The 15,616-nt window shown below is 45.1% G+C and overlaps 1 protein-coding gene across 1 annotated transcript in view; it reads left to right on the top strand.

Moving 5' to 3' along the window:
- The window catches only part of LIMD2 (LIM domain containing 2), a 99,840-nt gene that overhangs the window by 56,156 nt on the left and 28,068 nt on the right, over positions 1-15,616 (top strand). The window contains exons 2-3 of the mRNA XM_030221858.1: positions 10,058-10,187; positions 12,798-12,842. Of these exons, the coding sequence (XP_030077718.1) occupies positions 10,146-10,187; positions 12,798-12,842 (87 nt within the window). The 5' untranslated portion in view covers positions 10,058-10,145. The remainder of the gene's footprint in view (positions 1-10,057; positions 10,188-12,797; positions 12,843-15,616) is intronic.

Raw genomic sequence — 15,616 nt, forward strand, 5'->3', positions numbered from 1 at the left:
AATGTACCATCTTTCTTGGTCACATAGCAAGGCAGTTCGCAACATTAAAATAGAGAAAGGAGCATCATATAAAATAGGAAAAAGGACATTTAAGAAGCAAGATAGTCTGCTCAGTCAATCAAATAATAAGTGAAAAAAGAGAGATAGTTATAAGTACAATTCTGGACTTTTCATCCTAATAGTATATGCTCTGTTTAAATTGATATCAAAAGCTTTGGTGTACAGATGGCTTTTCAGAGCTGCTTTACATTTTTTTAAACGAAAGCTCCAGTCTGAGTAGAGTTGGAAGGGCAAGCCAGGACAAAGGTGCAGTACAGTAGAAAGCACTGGTTCAGGTACTGTGAAGATGAGTATGGAAAATAAAAGGGATACACAGGTAGCAGGTGTTAAGAGAACGTAGAGTTCACAGGCGGCAGGAATTAAGAGAACGTAGAGTTCACAGGTAACAATCATTAAGAGAACGTAGAGCTTACAGGCGGCAGGCATTAAGAGAACGTAGAATTCATAGGCAGCAGGCATTAAGAGAACATAGAGTTCACAGGCGGCAGGAATTAAGAGAACGTAGAGTTCACAGGTAACAATCATTAAGAGAATGTAGAGCTCACAGGCGGCAGGCATTAAGAGAATGTAGAGTTCACAGGTAACAATCATTAAGAGAATGTAGAGCTCACAGGCGGCAGGCATTAAGAGAATGTAGAGTTCACAGGTGGCAGGCATTAAGCGAACATTCACAGGTGACAATCATTAAGAGAATGTAGAGCTCACAGGCGGCAGGCATTAAGAGAATGTAGAGTTCACAGGTGGCAGGCATTAAGCGAACATTCACAGGTGACAATCATTAAGAGAATGTAGAGCTCACAGGCGGCAGGCATTAAGAGAATGTAGAGTTTACAGGCAGCGGGCATTAAGCGAATGTAGAGTTTACAGGCAGCGGGCATTAAGCGAATGTAGAGTTCATAGGCAGCAGGCATTAAGAGAACATAGAGTTCATAGGCAGCAGGCATTAAGAGAACGTAGAGTTCACAGGTCACAATCATTAAGAGAATGTAGAGCTCACAGTTGGCAGGCATTAAGAGAACGTAGAGTTCACAGGTCACAATCATTAAGAGAATGTAGAGCTCACAGTTGGCAGGCATTAAGAGAACGCAGAATTCAAAGGCGGCAGGCATTAAGAGAACATAGAGTTCACAGACAGCAGGCATTAAGAGAATGTAGAGCTCACAGGCAGCAGGCATTAAGAGAAAGTAGAGTTCACAGGTGACAATCATTAAGAGATTGTAGAGCTCACAGACAGTAGACAGTAGTTCCTACCCGTAACCTCTGCTCTCAAGACAAATCCCTCCTCTCAGTACCCTTCTTCACCACCGCCAACTCCAGGCTCCGCCCTTTCTGCCTTGCCTCACCCCATGCTTGGAATAAACTCCCTGAGCCCATACGCCAGGCCCCCTCCCTGCCCATCTTCAAATCCTTGCTCAAAGCCCACCTCTTCAATGTCGCCTTCGGCACCTAACCACTACACCTCTATTCAGGAAATCTTGACTGCCCCAACTTGACATTTCGTCCTTTAGATTGTAAGCTCCTTCGAGCAGGGACTGTCCTTCTTTGTTAAACTGTACAGCGCTGCGTAACCCTAGTAGCGCTCTAGAAATGTTAAGTAGTAGTAGTAGTATTAAGAGAACGTAGAGTTCAGAGGCAGCAGGCATTAAGCGAATGTAGAGTTCATAGGCAGCAGGCATTAAGAGAACATAGAATTCACAGGCGGCAGGCATTAAGAGAACGTAGAGTTCACAGGTGGCAGACATTAAGAGTTCACAGGCAACAGGCATTAAGCAAACGTAGAGTTCATAGGCAGCAGGCATTAAGAGAATGTAGAATTCACAGGCGGCAGGCATTAAGAGAATGTAGAATTCACAGGCGGCAGGCATTAAGAGAATGTAGAGTTCACAGGTCACAATCATTAAGAGAATATAGAGCTCACAGGTGGCAGGCATTAAGAGAACGCAGAATTCAAAAGCGGCAGGCATTAAGAGAACATAGAGTTCACAGGCGGCAGGCATTAAAAGAACATAGAGTTCACAGGCGGCAGACATTAAGAGAACGTAGAGTTCTAGTAGGAGTATGCAGAATAACTAAAGATGTGAAATAAACAGAAATAATGGTATTCAACACTTCAGTCAGGGTAAAGATTTTAAATTGGATAATGTATGATATTGGGAGCCAATGGGGTGTAAGGTGGTCTGATTTCTTGACTTGGACAGTGCTCTGGACAGTTTGTATATGCAGAATAAGTGACTGGTTGATTCCTGAGTATATGGAGCTTATTTTTGAAGCTTATGTCAGTATCAAAATGTCCAAGTGCTTGAAACATCCGAATCTCAAGGGACATCCAACACTGCAGTATGTCCAGATCCAAAATCAGGACATCCACCACCAATAACCGAACTGGAAGAAATGTCCCTAAGATCATCCTAAGTAACACCTGTTTCAGTCACATCCAGGGTTCAAAAACGGGCTCTGAATGAGCAGCTGACCACTGGAGGGATTAAGGCATGAAACCTCCTTCATCCCCCAGTGGTTGCTGTTCCCCTCCTTCTCCCCTGAAGTGAAACGAAAAGGGAATATCAGGCTGTATGACAGTTTAAGGTATTATGGGCAAGTCTGAGGAGTAGCCTAGTTACTGAAAATATTGAAAAATGAGCATGGATTGTTTTGTAGGTTACTTTCTCACAATTGGGAAATAGAATTGACTTTTAATTCAAAAATCTGGACAGATTCTTCTGAGGGAGAGGATGAGAGTAAATCTCTCTGACCAGATGAGGTTAATTCTGAATTATCAAAAAAAAGGGGGGGGGGGGGCGTTTGGCCTTTTAACAAGCTTGATCAAAAATGAATAAATTGCCTTTCTGTTTGTTTAACTTTCCAATGGTAATGATTATCACCGTCTGTGTAGATTTGGAGGTATCCGGAGTTCTAAGCTTTCTCCAGATGCATTCAGAGGGGCCCTTTTACTAAGGTGCGCTGAAAAATGGCTTGCGGTAGTGTAGGCACAGTTTTTGGACATGCGCAGAATCATTTTAAAGCACATCTGTAAAAAAGGCCTTTTAAAAATTTTAGTGTCTGAGACCTTACCACCAGCCATTCAGCTAGTGGTAAAGTCTCAAGGCGGTAAAGCGTGCGGTAATGACCTACACGTGCCAAATGCCACTTGGTGTGTGTCTGATACGCGCAGCAAAAATGAAATTACCGCAGAGCCATGTGGTAGCCATGTGGTAACTCCATTTTGGCATGCGTTGGGCGCACGTAGACACTTTCGTGGCTTAGTAAAAGGGCCCCAGAGTGTCTGGTCTGACTCTTTAGGAAATATAGATGTTTTAAATTTACTACATTGTAGCTTCATCACATGCCCCCTAGTCCTAGTATTTTTGGAAAGCGTAAACAGATGCTTCACATCTACCCGTTCAACTCCACTCATTATTTTATAGACCTCTATCATATCTCACCTCAGCCGCCTTTTCTCCAAGCTGAAGAGCCCTAGCCACTTTAGCCTTTCCTCATAGTGAAGTCGTCCCATTCCCTTTATCATTTTCGTCGCCCGTCTCTGTACCTTTTCTAATTCCACTATATCTTTTTTGAGATACGGCGACCAGAATTGAACACAATGTTCGAGGTGTGGTCGCACCATGGAGTGTTACAAAGGCATTATAACATCCTCATTTTTGTTTTCCATTCCTTTCCTAATAATACCTAACATTCTATTTGCTTTCTTAGCTGCAGCAGCACACTGAGCAGAAGGTTTCAACGTATCATCAACGACGACGCCTAGATCCCTTTCTTGGTCTTAGACTCCTAACGTGGAACCTTGCATGACGTAGCTGTAGTTTGGGTTCCTCTTTCCCACATGCATCTCTTTGCACTTGCTCACATTAAACGTCATCTGCCATTTAGACGCCCAGTCTCGTAAGGTCCTCTTGTAATTTTTCACAATCCTCCAGCGATTTAACGACTTTTATATTTCAACATTGTTATTGATGACAAAGATAACTACATCCAATGTCTGGCAGAAACGTAAATGCCACCAGCAAACTTTCAAAATAGAAATACAATGATAAAGTCCATCATCAATCTTTTTGACAGTTTCTCCCATCCCCCCTAACCCTCCCTCTTTCCCCTCTACTTGTCATTTTCGACCGTTTTTATTGATGACATCTCCAAAAGTACCAATCCACCTAAACATAACATTCTCAAAATAATTATACAAAACTCAGTGGAACAGCACCTCAACCATGCAACATTGCGTACAGCCATCCCATTTTGAAATCCCTCCCTCCCCCCAGACCCTATTCTATATTTACCTTTTATGTTTTAACTATTGTTATGAATGAAGATGCATTACTTGCAATTCTTTGTTATACAATAAAAGTCTGATAACAGATAATTCTATCTTAACCCATAAACTTCCATATTAAACTCCAATAATTATGTCTCGTGATTGCTCTGTATTTTATTACCTCATTTAAGTCCCACCAATGTTTACCGACGAGACTTCTGAATGTTTTTCTTCAAACAAAACTTTTCCAAGCTATTATGGCATGTAACCCTTCAATTTACTTAGTATCTTACCTTTTTCAAAACTATTTCCCCTCCCTCCCACCCCCACCTCCCTCCATCCTCTTAAACCAACTTTTAACTTCATGGCATCCCTCTCCCTCTCCCCTCAGTATACTTATCAGAGTGTAGGTGAACGTGTCCGGATTCGATTTAACGACTTTTAATAACTTTGTGTCATCAGCAAATTTAATTACCTCACTAGTTACTCCCATCTCTAGGTCACTTATAAATATGTTAAAAAGCAGCGGTCCCAGCATAGACCCCTGGGCAACCCCACTAACTACCCTTCTCCATTGAGAATACTGACCATTTAACCCTACTCTCTGTTTTCTATCATTTAACCAATTTTTAATCCACAATAGAACACTACCTCCTGTCTCATGACTCTCCAATTTCCTCTGGAGTCTTTCATGAGGTACTTTGTCAAACGCCTTCTGGAAATCCAGATACACAGTATCAACCGGCTCACCTTTATCCACATGTTTGTTCACCCCTTCAAAGAAATGTAGTAGATTGGTGAGGCAAGATTTCCTTTCACTAAATCCATGTTGACTTTGTCTCATTAATCCATGCTTTTGAATATGCTCTGTAATTTTTTTCTTAATAATAGTCTCTACCATTTTGCCCAGCACTGACGTCAGACTCACCGGTCTATAATTTCCCGGATTTCCTCTGGAACCTGCAGAATTTTCAATCTATTTGATTCAAGGCTCTCGTTAATATACAGTGCTACCCCTCCACCAATTTGATCCACCCTATCACTACGATATAATTTGTACCTCGGTATGATAGTGTTCCACTGGTTATCCTCCTTCCACCAGGTCTCAGAGATGCCTATTATATCTAATTTTTCATTTAGTGCAATATATTCTAACTCTCTCATCTTATTTCTTAGGACCCTGGCATTCGCATATAGACATTTCAAACTATGTTTGTTGTTCCTATTTACATCATGCTTAATACTTGACAGTATTAATTTGCAGTCTTCTGTCTGATTTTTATATTTATTTAAGGACACCAGATCTACTACGGTCTCTTTTGCAACCTCACTATCAGGATACCCTAGCTTCCCTGTTTTGGTGATATCTTTGAAAGATACCTTATCCTGAACCATGCGCTTTTGAGCGACTGTCGGCCTTTCCCCCATTTCTAGTTTAAAAGCTGCTCTATCTCCTTTTTAAATGCCGATGCCAGCAGCCTGGTCCCACCCTGGTTAAGGTGGAGCCCATCCTTTCGGAATAGGCTCCCCCTTCCCCAGAATGTTGCCCAGTTCCTAACAAATCTAAAACCCTCCTCCCTGCACCATCGTTTCATTCACGCATTGAGACTCCGGAGCTCTGCCTGTCTCTTGGGCCCTGCACGTGGAACGGGTAGCATTTCAGAAAATGCTACCCTAGAGGATCTGGATTTGAGCTTTCTACCTAAGAGCCTAAATTTGGCTTCCAGAACCTCTCTCCCACATTTTCCTATGTCATTGGTACCCACATGTACCAAGACAGCCGGCTCCTCCCCAGAACTATCTAAAATCCTATCTAGGTGACACGTGAGGTCCTCCACCTTCGCACCAGGCAGGCAAGTCACCAGGCGATCCTCATGTCCACCAGCCACCCAGCTATCTATATTCCTAATGATCGAATCACCAACAGCTGTCCTAACCATTCCCTCCCGGGCAGCACTTGGAGACATATCCTCAGTGTGAGAGGATAGTACATCCCCTGGTGGGCAGGTCCTGGCTACAGGAGTACTTTCTACTTCACCAGGGTGATGCTCTCCTTCTAGGAGACTTTCCTCCTCCAAGGTAGCACAAGGGCTACCAGACTGGAGGTGGGACTTCTCTACAAGATCCCTGTAGGTCTCCTCTATGTACTTTTCTGTCTCCCTCAGCTCCACCAAGTCTGCTACTCTAGCCTCAAGAGAACGGCACGTTCTCTGAGAGCTAGGAGCTCTTTGCATCAAGCACACACATATGACATCTCACCAACATGTGACACTCAATGCAAAAGACTGGATAGCACCCCTCTTGCTGCTGGACTGCTGTTTCCATCTTAGTGTTTTTGAGTTTTTCAATAATTAAGGATATTAGCCTAATATAAAGGTGTCTTTTAGTTTATATAGTATATTGAATGATTTATTTAGTGTTTCCTTCTTTGATGATAATGAAATGTATTTAAAACTCTGTAAGAGCACTCCTTGCTTGTTACCATAAGTACAATAACCGACTATAAATGAAGAGTTGTCCTAAGGGTGGGGGGGAAGACTAAACTAGATCCTATCTGTTAATGCTGTGGTACAAAGTTTTTAAAACTAAGTGGAAAAGACTATGGAGATTAGTTGATAAAATTTGCTTTTTATATTTTTATTTTGCCTTTCACAAACCTACAATTCCTCCTTTAAACCCCAATCTTTAAGTTCCCAAAGCACAAAGCAAAATAGTGTTCACTTACCAGAGAAATGTCCTCTTCTTCTCTCGGAACTTCTCAGAAAGGAGGCGTGATCTGTAGTGAAAAGGAATCAAAGTCGGGGGGGGGGGGGGGGGGAGGCAAGATTCCAAAATGGGAGGTGGAGAAATGTATTATGTAAGTTGAGAAAAGACAGTGAAATCTGAAAGTGCCTGTGAAATTTGAAGGAGAGATCAAATCACTATTTGTAAGGAAAAGGATTAAATCCAATGTCTGACCAGCTGCATGGGTTAGAACAGAGACAAGCTGAGTAAGATTGAGGTCTGAGAGTAAGGAAGAGAAACATCTATCTTGAGATCATTTTGGATTGTCCATGTGAAAATTAAAGCCACCCAATATCAAAATAATAGAGAGCGTAGGAAGTGCATCAGAAAGTGTCAGTGAGAGGCAGTCCCAAATGCAGGGGTAAAATATAGTAAAAATGAAGGGGGTCAGTGTAGAGACTATTAAAAAGAGAGTTACAGAGAGAAGGAAATACTAACAGCACCAGGACAGACTGAAGAACTAAAGGAAATTTGAGGTGGAACGGTAGGACATGACATTGAACATCTTACCTTAATGAGGTTTGTAGTAGGAAACTGGAAATATAATCATAGAGGAAAAAGCCACAAATGAAGCAAGTAATTATGGATGCTTACTAATAAAGAACCAGGGAAAAACCTCTAAAGCGATAGTTATAGGAGTCACTTCAAGGAGCACGCCCTGCTTCTTAGGGTCGTTCCTTTGGCATGTGCCATGGCCTTTTAAGAGGAATGGCAGTACCAGGTGCATTTCTGGCTCGCTGGGTCTGTGGGTAGGGAGGGCCTTTCACACAGTAGAGCAGCAGGCTACCAGCTAGGTAGGACCGGAACCTATAAGACTGAGCCCAGTAGAGCAGCAGAGTAGAGAATAGTACAGAGACAGTTTCAGCCTTGCCTGTCTTTCAAGGACAAGAAGCCCACAGTGCAGTGGCGTAGCCAAGGTTGGGCCTGGATGGGCCCAGGCCCACCCATTTTGGGCACAGGCCCACCCAGTAGCAGCACACCTATGATGTGGCTGGCAGGGATCCCCAAGGCTCACCAGCTGAAAACTCCCAACAACTGTCCCTCCTGCATAACAGCCTTCCTTCTGATGTATTCCCGCCTATGTGGAAACAGGAAGTTGCATCGGAGGGAAGACTGTGGGACCAACATGAGCAATGTGTATTAGTTGCTGCTCACTGCTGGTGAAACTCTGCTATTTAAAAGGTATGCAGGGTAGGGGGGATGTTTGAGAGACTATATGGCATGCAGGCAAGAGAGTGAGAGACCAAATCACTTGTGGGATAGGGCGGAGTTCTGCCCACCCATCTTGGGCCCAGGCCCACCCAAATGTGGGTGTCTGGCTACGCCCCTGCCACAGTGGATTGCGTAAAGGGTTAAAGATAATGCCATTTCATATCTAGTGCAAGACTGTTCCAGTCAGAGCTGAGGCTGGTCCCTTTTAAAAGGGTCCATCAGAGTGCGCGCTAGCAGGGCCATTTGGCCAAGGCCTCACAAAAGAGCCTGTTTGGAAAAAAACATTGTTTGTTTCCTATTTTTATAACTGAATTGTCTATATTTAAGGAGACAATTTTCATTACTTAGGGCCCTGTTTACTAAGCCGCACTAAGGGCACACTACCGTTTTTAGTGCAAGGTGGACGCTATGAGTGCATAGGAACATATGGGTGACTCTAGTGTTTAGCGCGCACTAAAAACATTAGCGCATCTTAGTAAACAGGGCCCTTAGTGGTAACATGGTATAGTCTAGCTGAGCCATCCAGCCTGCCCAGTTATTCCAGTTCAGATCGGCTGCCGCTGGTAGGATAGCGCTCCTACTCTGGTTAGTTCCTCTATAAAACTCTACCACAGGTTATGTGGCCACCTTTGCACTCAGGTATTGTGCACTGCTTCAGGTAGATCCAGCTGCCATGGAGTTGCCAGAGGGTATCCCACTAAACTGACCAGACAACCAATGGCAAAAAAACATGGGACTTGTAAACTACCAGCAGGTGACAATTATGGATACACCATTACGTTCTTGATAACAAATGGAGCTACAGTCTTCTAAAGTCATTTATTTTTGCCATTTCTGGAAACAAAACTTCCCAGTGGAGGTTTCTGGAAACCCTGAGCTGCCGTGCCAAAAACGCTTGACCAGTGTATAGGATATTGCTCCTGCTCTCTGTAAACATATTTGCCAAAGGTTGTGTGGCTCCTCGGGTATCTCGGTGAATCGCTTAGGTCCTGGAAATTCTGCTTGTATATTTGAAAATATACCTGTGGAGTTCCTCTTCCAGCTGCTCCTCCAGGAACACCTATATTTGGAGTGAACCTTCTGAGATAGATTTTTAGCCCCATGGATATATCCAGGTAGACTCCCCTCAAGAACTGCCCTTTAACCTGAAGACAGAGTCTGAGAACAGAGATTCACTTACACTGAGTACAGGAGGGAGAGTTAGGATTAGTGACCTAATGACATGTCCGGCCTGTGTTCTACTGCTTCAGGCAACCAAGAAAGGTACAAAAAAAAAAAAAAAAAGATACTGTAGGAGTGTATTTGGGATTTTTGGAGGTGTGTATTGGAAAACTGGAGTTTGAAACTTGAATTGTTTTAGCAGTCACTGTCTGTTTTCACTTTTTTTTTTTAACCATTTATTTTATTATTTTCATGCACAAACATGGCAGCAAGGAAAACAGTTCTAATACAACCAAATCGCTAACCAAAAAAAAATTTTTTTCCATAACTGTTCCCCCCTCACCATGTCCGAACGTGTTCTTTTTATCTCACCCTCTCCCTCTCCCCGTCCCTCCCTCCCTACTTCAGTGTCTCATAATTCTATCACAGCATTGTATTTTCTCCGCTAATGTCCAGAGATGCGTTGTGAGGATTGCCATTGTTCATAAGATTTCCAGATTTTTTGATGCTGCATCAATCTACCTGTCCGCAGTGCAGTGAGTTTAGCCATCAGGCCTGTTTTCACTTTTACAGATGGTCGGGGGCCTGCACTGAGGACGTCCATCAGAGCTTCATACTGTCAACAGGGATCTCGGACTAACAACAAAACAAAGTAGTCACCATGTTCCAAGCCAAGGGACTGACAACAGCACCTTCCGCACATGTAAGCCTTAAGGCAGGACATCTTATTTTCACTGGGTCCGCAAAGGTTATATGGTTTCTGCATCAAAATTTATGTCACTACACACGGCCCAGCCTCAGTCGTCCAGGGTAGGAGATGCTGTCTCATCCCCCACATCAATCAAAGAGGTTAATTTGGTTTTGGTTTTGCTCCTTTGCGTGCATGGGGTTGGTAGTTCTGACCGGGTCAGTCTTTTTGGTTGGTCTTGGGTGAAGTGGCAATGTTCAGCGGGAGATAGCCGTCTGTCGCCCGCTGAATTAAGGCAGGTTATCGCACAATATAAACGGCTATCTGCTAATATTCAGTGCATCGCCGGCTAAGTTTGGCGGCCAAATTAAGTTACCGAAATAACAGGCCTATCTTTGGCTGGTTTCAACTTAACTGGCCAGTGCTGAATATAGCAGGGATACCAACAGGGACAGCATTACTCTTCAGTAGCGTAGCAAGGGAGGGGCGGTGGGGGCGGTCCGCCCCGGGTGTCACCTCAAGGGGGGTGCTCTCAAAGTCCTTTTCTTCCTGCCAGCTCCCGCACCCTACTACCTTTACAAAAGAAATCTTGGAAGCCGAGGCGCAGCGCCTCGCGTCTGCATGTAAAAGCAGTGTGGATCGTCTCTCTGGGCCTTCCCTCACTCTGTCTGTCCCGCCCTCCGCTGACGCAACTTCCTATTTCCGCAAGAGCGGGACAGGCAGAGTGAGGGAAGGCCCGAAGAGACGATCCACACTGTTTTTACATGCAGACGCGAGGCGCTGCACCTCGGCTTCCGAGATTTCCTTGTAAAGGTAGGGTGCAGGAGCTGGCAGGAAGAAGATGACTTTGGAAGGAGCTGAGGGTAGGCACTGGGTTGGGGGTCGGGGGGGGGTGGGGGAGACTCAGATGGGAGAAGGGGGAACAGATGGGAGAAGGGGCGTGGAGCCTCCCAACAGTTAAAATGCACTGGGGGGGGGTGCAACGGCAAACCGTCCCGGGTGGCACCCACCCCTGCTACGCCACTGTTACTCTTACCTCCCAAAGTTAAAGTTGCATGAGGAGGGGAGATTCTGAGGGGACTGGGTGGGGAGTATCAGAGGGGCTAGTTGAGCCCCCCAGCATTTTCTGGTGAAAAGGGGAAAGGGAGGTGCAAGGGGCCACAGGCCACCTGGGAAATCTTCAAGGTGGAAGGTGAAGATTGGGGGAGTCCAGAGGTCACAGGCCACCAGGGGCATTTGTGTGGTGAAGGGGGGGTGGTAGATAGTTGGGGGTTTGGAAGGTCCAGAGTCTACTGAACCACTAGGGCACTTTTGAGGGGAAGGGATAAGTAATAAAATTCAGGGAGTGCAGCTTGGTTTTGTTTTCTTTGTTTAAATGTCTGTCTTCCTGAAAATCCCTGCTCAGTCACTGACAGGAAGGGAGCCACGTACTCACAATGCAGCAAAAGGTTGCATTTTATCTTTATGGTATGTGTTGTTTTTCTGATAGCGCACACGTTTTAACACAGTGGTAATTTGCATGCCATTAGTTTACTGCATCGGGATTAAAACTATTTTTTAGCACATGTGTTAGAATGCTGTGTGCTAGAGCTTAGGGCAGAGTTCTAACGTATGGCTTTCTGCATTGAGGCCTGAAAGCCATGGGAGAGCGGTCAGAGCACTGAGGAGGTGTAGCAGGGACAGAGGCAGTGGAACGCCCTTTTGTGTGGAGGGACCCAAGCTCTGCCCCAACCCACCCCCACCCCCACATCTCCCCCTTTCTTTGCCTACCATCCTATAATCCCTTCCATGGCATCCAGCATCTCTCTCCTTCCCTACCTCTCAACTCTCTCCCCCTCCCCCTGCATTTCTCTCTTCTCCCTCCTCCGTGAGGTGTTCATTTCCTTACCTCCCTCCCTCAGGGCAGCAGCAGCGCTCCAGTTGGCATTGTGGCCATCTGGCGCAGGGCCTTAAGCATCTGCATATGCTGTAGGCCTGCTGGCTTCCAACCTCTCTCAACTTTCCCATTCATGAAGAGGAAGGGAGGGAGTAAGAGAAGAAGAATTTGGGGGTGGGGGGTGGGGTGCCATAGCACTTCTGGCTCCTCCAATTCTGATTCCTCATAGCTGGTCAAAAATGTATCGTTGGTCCACATTCTTGCTCAGACTTTTTCCTTTCCACCCTCTTTGTCTCCCTGGATGTAATTGGGGGATGTCTTTTCCCTTTTAAAAATCTTTTGTAATCTGCACTAAACCAAAAAGGCAAGTAGCAGAATAGAAGTTCTCCTGTTATATTATATTGTATTGTCTTCTAGACTTTTCTCTTACCTGTGTCTCTCCCTCCGGCCTTCTTCAGTACATTCATCATCAAGACCCAACTGAACCTGTTCTAACAGATGAGGCTTCATTCCCAACAGTCCTGGTCCAGAAAATACACACCTTCTGGAACTTTATAAGCATGGGTCCAGAATCCAGCTATAAGCTCTCCCCCTCCCCCAGTGGGTGTGAACGCCACTTCTGCTGCATGCCCAGTTAATCCAGGGAGCAGAACACCTGACAGAGGAATTGAAGCAGGGACCTTCTGCATGTGCCAGTGAGCCTCCAGGCCAGGCCTACAATTTCATTCTATTTACAATTTATTTTACAGGAGACCAACAGTAACTCAGCGGCCAGCGTTGTACAGAGATCTAAGGTATGTAAGAGCCACGTCTTCTCATCCCTGTCTTTCTCAACACATGCGTTCAGAGTGGGTCAACCCCAGTCCTCAGAAGTCACACAGGTCTGGCTTTCATGATCTCCACAATGAATAAACATGAGATCCTTTGGAGATTCTGATGTCCATAGTACCAGACCTGGAGCACTAGGGTTGTCTAACTCTGAAGGGGGGGTGGGGGGGGGGGGCAGGAATGACTTCTTTGGTTCTTGTATAGAAGGTGGAGCAGGGTAGAAATTTTGGAAGGGACCCCCCAAAGCCTTCCAGCAGGCTGTACCTACAACTTCAGGCAGGCTTGGGGCCCCCTGTTGCATCCCTTAATGTCAGCCCCAGGCAGAGAATATGAGGATAGAGTTGAAGGATGAATGCTGATATCACAAGATGTTTTATAGATTCATCTAACTGAAATTAGAAAGCTTGGCACCCCCTTATAAGCTGTAGGTGGTGATCCTAAACTGAAGAGAGAAAGTTGTGGTGGGGGTGAGAAAGAAGCTCTCTCGTCGTTACTACCAATATTTCCCCATAAATTTTATCTTTTTAGTGGTACTGGAAAGCCTTTCAGCCTTCTCTGCAATTTAGCTATGGAAAATGACAATAGATGAACCAGCTGGCCTGGTTCAATGTCATAAGGAACAGGCTAGTCCAGTTCTAGTTTTGCCCCCATAGCACCCAGGGTGCCCTTTTTGGTTAGATGGCCAGTCCATGTGTTGGGTGTTCTCTGATACTGTTAAGCTTTACATGCAGTATTGTTTGAACAGTGACCCCTTGTTACATAGGAAAAATAGAAACAGGAAAATGTAGGCCTATCCAGTCTGCCCACCCACGCTATCTATTCTCCTTAGAGATCCTATGCACTTATCCCAAGCTCTCTTGAATTCAGATACTGTTTTCGTCTCCACCAGGAAGCCATTCCATAAATTCACTACCCTTTCAGTGAAGAAGTACTTCCCTTTTGTCTTCATCCCCTCATTCCAGAGCTTCCTTTCAGTTGAAAAAGACTTGCCTAGTGTGCATTTATAAGGCGTAGGTATTTAAATGTCTTTATCATATCTTCACTGTCCCGCCTTTCTTCCAAAGTATATATATTGACATCTTTAAGTCTGTCTCCATACGCTTTATGACAAAGACCATTGACCTTTTTAGTAGCCGTCTTCTGGACTGACTCCATCCTGTTTGAAGGTTCAGTCTCCAGAATTGTACACAATATTCTAAATGAGGTCTCACCACAGTCTTAAACAGGGGCATCATCACCTCCTTTTTCCTGCTGGCCATTCCTCTCTGTATGCACCCAAGCATCCTTCTAACTTTCGCCATCGCCTTTTTTACCTGCTTGGCCACCTTAAGATCATCATATACGATCACACTTAAGTCCTGCAGGAGTAGCCTAGTGGTTAGTGCAAGGGGACTTTGATCCTGGGAAACTGGGTTCGATTCCCACTGCAGCTCCGTGTGACTCTGGGCAAGTCACTTAACCCTCCATTGCCCCTGATACAAAATAAGTACCTGAATATATGTGAACCGCTTTGAATGTAGTTGCAAAAACCTCAGAAAGGCAGTATATCATTTCCCTTTCCCTTCCCTCTTTTGTGCAAAAAAGTTCTTCACCCCTTAAACTAAGTACATAAGTAATGCCACACTGGGAAAAGACCAAGGGTCCATCGAGCCCAGCATCCTGTCCACGACAGCGGCCAATCCAGGCCAAGGGCACCTGGCGAGCTTCCCAAACGTACAAACATTCTATACATGTTATTCCTGTTCCCTCAGGTTTTTGCAGCCCAAACGCATTACCCTGCATTTTTGAACATTAAATTAAGCTGTCAAATTCCAGACCATCCCTTTAGCTTTGCTAAGGCCTTCCTCATGTTATCCACATCATGAGGGGTGTCCTATTGCAGATTTTGGTATCATCCGCAAAGAGGCAAACCTTACCAGACAGCCCTTCAGCAATATGACTTAAAAATATGTTAATAAGAACCAGCCCAAGAACCGAACCTTGCGGCACACCACTGGTAAAATCCTTTTCCTCAGAATGAGCTCCATTTATCATTACCCTCTGTCGCCTTCCACTCAACCAGTTCCTAACCCAGTCAGTCACTTCAGGGCCCGGACCGAAAGCACTCACTTTATTAGTCGTCTCTGTTGAACCATGTCAAAGACTTTGCTAAAATCTAATAGCACTCTCCCTCAATCCAACTCTGTCACCCAGGGGCCGATGCACAGAAATCCTCGTAAAGCACCGCATATTTTAACCTCATTAAATAGCGGGCAACGCTCCAAAAAAAAAAAAACAGATGCAAATGAGCTGCTCACAGAAACAGCGAGCTGCTTGATAGGCGGCAAGGCCGTCGCTAAGCTGCACATGCGCAGGGCGATCAATTGCTAAGCTTGGCTGCTCTGTGAATGCTCGTTCAGTGTGTGCTACACACTCCACATATAGAAGCTGCGTGTATGAAAACCGTGTGTAGCCTTGGGGTTTTTTTTTTTTTCCAAAACACCGCCACATCTGAAGACAACCGCCCTGGCTGCCTGGAGCACTGCAATAAGAAGAAAGAGCCAGGAAGAAATCCTGCCAAGAGTTTGGAGCTCTCGCAGCTGTAGCTCAGGGCGAAGGATCTGTAGACCCAGCGGTGCAGTTCCAGCCAGGGATCCCAGGGCCCAGCAGTGTGACTCTGGAGAGGAGTCCTGAATCTGGGTGGTGCAGCTCCACTGAGAGATCTTTCCTGACGACGCAGGTGTAGAGTTTTTTTGGACAG

The sequence above is a fragment of the Microcaecilia unicolor genome, chromosome 12, assembly GCF_901765095.1.
Source record: "Microcaecilia unicolor chromosome 12, aMicUni1.1, whole genome shotgun sequence".
Classification (NCBI taxonomy): Eukaryota; Metazoa; Chordata; class Amphibia; order Gymnophiona; family Siphonopidae; genus Microcaecilia; species Microcaecilia unicolor.